This window comes from Montipora foliosa, chromosome 6, assembly GCF_036669935.1.
Source record: "Montipora foliosa isolate CH-2021 chromosome 6, ASM3666993v2, whole genome shotgun sequence".
Lineage (NCBI taxonomy): Eukaryota > Metazoa > Cnidaria > Anthozoa > Scleractinia > Acroporidae > Montipora > Montipora foliosa.
The window spans coordinates 19,327,548-19,330,742 of NC_090874.1; the positions used below are offsets into that span (position 1 = coordinate 19,327,548).

Consider the following 3,195-nt stretch of genomic DNA (forward strand, 5'->3'; position numbering starts at 1 on the left):
ACCAATTCACCGTTGCTCTTGAGAAAAGTGTATGCCAGGCAAAACAAGTTATATCTCGGCAGCCTGAAAGTTAAGAAATAATTTGCCTGTGTTTAAATTAACAAATACACCAATACATCGATCACTAACGTTTCATGTTTAACCGGAGAATTAGGGAAGCAGATGTTCGAAGGTGTAATAACTGTTGAGTTTTATTCCTCAGTTATCGAGTTTCATAATTATAATAAAACTTTAAAATGGTCTGCTTTAACTCAGAAAAGAACCAATTCACCGTTGCTGTTGAGAAAAGTGTATGCCAGGCAAAACAAGTTGTATCTCGGTAGCCTAACAGTTAAGAAATAATTTGCCTGTGTTTAAATTAACAAATACACCAATACATCGATCACTAACGTTTCATGTTTAACCGGAGAATTAGGGAAGCAGATGTTCGAAGGTGTAATAGCTTTTATTTTTATTCCTCAGTTATCGAGTTCCATACGTATAATATATAAACCTTAAAAATGGTTTGCTTTAAAATCAGAAAAGAACCAATTCACCGTTGCTGTTGAGAAAAGTGTATGCCGGGCAAAACAAGTTGCATCTCGGTAACCTAAAAGTTAAGATATAATTTGCCTGTGTTTAAATTAATTTGAAATAAAGAGAATAAAGAAATAATTTTCCATTTTTTAATTGCATGATGCTGGCCGTTGTAAATTGTGTTTTAGAAAATATTTCAGATTGATTTACTGTGCCTCTGGACTATTTTGACACATCACTCAAAATTAATTTAAAGTAATTTGAGTTATTAGTCGTCATTAAAACTTTATGACGAAGTCGACCCAACAAATGTGTCGAGATTAACACCTCTCTCCCTTTGTCTCTCGCTCTGCCTTTTTAGTGTGAGTCTTGTTACAACTCCCACTGAGATTTTGGTAATTTTTTTTTACCTAAACAGCGGGGACCCACATTCCTGACCCAAGTTAAGCTCCTCGTGGTAAAATGATAAACTAAAAGACTGACTTGTCCTTAAGTTCACACTGTACTGATAATCGGTGAATGAAAACGTACCTTCAGTTCAAAGCAAAATAGGCGATAAGTGATTCCGCTCTCTCTCTCTCTCTCTCTCTCTCTCTCTCTCTCTCTCTCTCTCTCTCTCTCTCTCTCTCTCTCTCTCTCTCTCTCTCTCTCTCTCTCTCTCTCTCTTCTCCAAACTGTGGGATCTGTACAAGCCGCCTTATTTGTTCGATAAATGGATGGTGGGTTACTGAGTTCTCGCAAATAATTCAGCAGCTGAATTATAGCAAGTGGCCTTGGTCGCACTATAAGCCCTAAAAAAATAGGTATCATCAATCGAATATCTAGCAAACGTTTCTTACTGTGACTTATTCAATACTTTTGGCTGTTCTGATAGAATAAGTTATCGACTCACTAATCTAGAAGGTCGCAACTGATTAGTCACTTTGCATACACTCGAGACAGGAAAAATTGCGATGACCTCTCTTGAAGATTAATCTAGTTGCCCAGAGACACAGCTCCTATGGAGATAGAGGACTCTGGTAAAAAAGTATGAAAGTATCTCGCATTGAGTATTAGCATAATGGCGGCAACATGTGCTTTGCGAAGCTCATCGATTACACGCTTTATTATCGTCTTCTCTTCGATTTTAATCTTTTGTGGAACAAGCAGAACTGATGATATAAGGAAATCGGCTGTCAGGGGATACGGAAATGAGTGCTCTTTTGAAGGTAAAACTGTAGACAGACTGATTATTTCTCACCCACTCATGGTCCGCCATATTGGAATTGTACTTCTCAAACTGAAACGGAGGAAGAAATATTTGCATACAAGATTAAGAATTTACTCGAATTCTGTGGCGACCTTGCAATTGAAATATCTGCTCTCATGTGGAGATATAGAAACAAACCCGGGACCAACAGGAGACGGCAGCTTACGCCCGACATGCCAGAAACAGAAGGAAAGTTTTAAACAGAAGGAAAGTTTTAAACGCAAACTCTCCTGTGTCTCTTTCAACTCAAGGAGTATTGTTAATAAGCGACTTGAACTAAGCAGTCTCCTTGCTTCGAAATCCTACGAACTGGTCGCCATTACAGAAACATTTTTAGACTCAACGATAAACAGCTCAGAAATATTCTCTGATTCCTTCAACGTTCAGAGGAGAGATCGTTCAAGACATGGTGGTGGAGTTCTCTTGGCTGTTCACCAGGGTTTGTGCTGCATTAGAAGAACAGATTTCGAAACTGATTGTGAAATCTTATGGTGCGAGATAATTGTTATGAAACCTTATTCAAGAGTCCTGGTAGGGGTATTTTACAGACCTCCTTCAAGCGACATCGACTACTTAAAAGAGCTTGAAAGATCCTTATCGCTTATCGAACGTACTGGTAATAATCTAAATATCCTCTTACTGGGTGATTTCAATCTTCCCCAAATTGTCTGGTCCACCCCATCACCTACGTGTCCTGACAGTTTGTCGTCTACTTTCTGCGCTATCATTGCGGATTACTTTCTTAACCAGTTGGTACTTCAACCCACCCGCCAACAAAATATTCTCGACTTGGTTTTCATCACAGCCCCGGAGTTGGTAAAGGATCTGGAAATTTGTCAACCTGTTGGGGGATCTGATCATTGTTCGATTGAATTCACGCTAAAATTAAAGTTTCAGAGACCAGAACGTAGTTGTAGATTTGTTTACAACTATCGCGCCGCTGATTGGCTGGGTCTACGTGAAGATTTTTGTAATTTGCAATGGGACTGTTCATATCTTATGGAGACTGTGGATGATGTCTGGGATGCTTGGAAAATATTATTTTTCCAAGCGGTCGAACGCAATGTTCCATCGAAACAACTTAAACCTCAGCGTAACGCACCGTGGTTAAACGCCGAGCTACTGAAATTAATTCGCAAGAAGCGCAGATTATGGAAACAAGCTAAATCCTCTGGGGACCCCGCTAAATGGGTTAAATACAAAAGACTAAGTAACAGCGTGAAAGACCATTTAAACAAGGCGTACTGGAACTACGTCAACGAATTAACAGCTTCATTAAAAACCAACCCTAAAAAATTCTGGTCTTTTGTTAAAGCACGCACAGGCAAACGTAGCGTGGCAAGCTGCATCGAGTATGAGGGAAAAAGAGCATATTCACCACTCGATAAAGCTAATCTTTTCAACAGTTTCTTCCAGTCTGTGAATCATCG

At 39.2% G+C, this 3,195-nt stretch overlaps 1 protein-coding gene across 1 annotated transcript in view; it reads left to right on the forward strand.

Annotated features, from left to right (window-relative positions):
* Positions 1-1,576: 1,576 nt before the first annotated feature.
* LOC138005135 (uncharacterized) overlaps positions 1,577-3,195 on the forward strand; it is a 1,638-nt gene continuing 19 nt past the window's right edge. Inside the window, exon 1 of the mRNA XM_068851409.1 lies at positions 1,577-3,195. This exon is cut by the window's right edge and continues 19 nt beyond it. Within this exon, the coding sequence (XP_068707510.1) occupies positions 1,577-3,195 (1,619 nt within the window).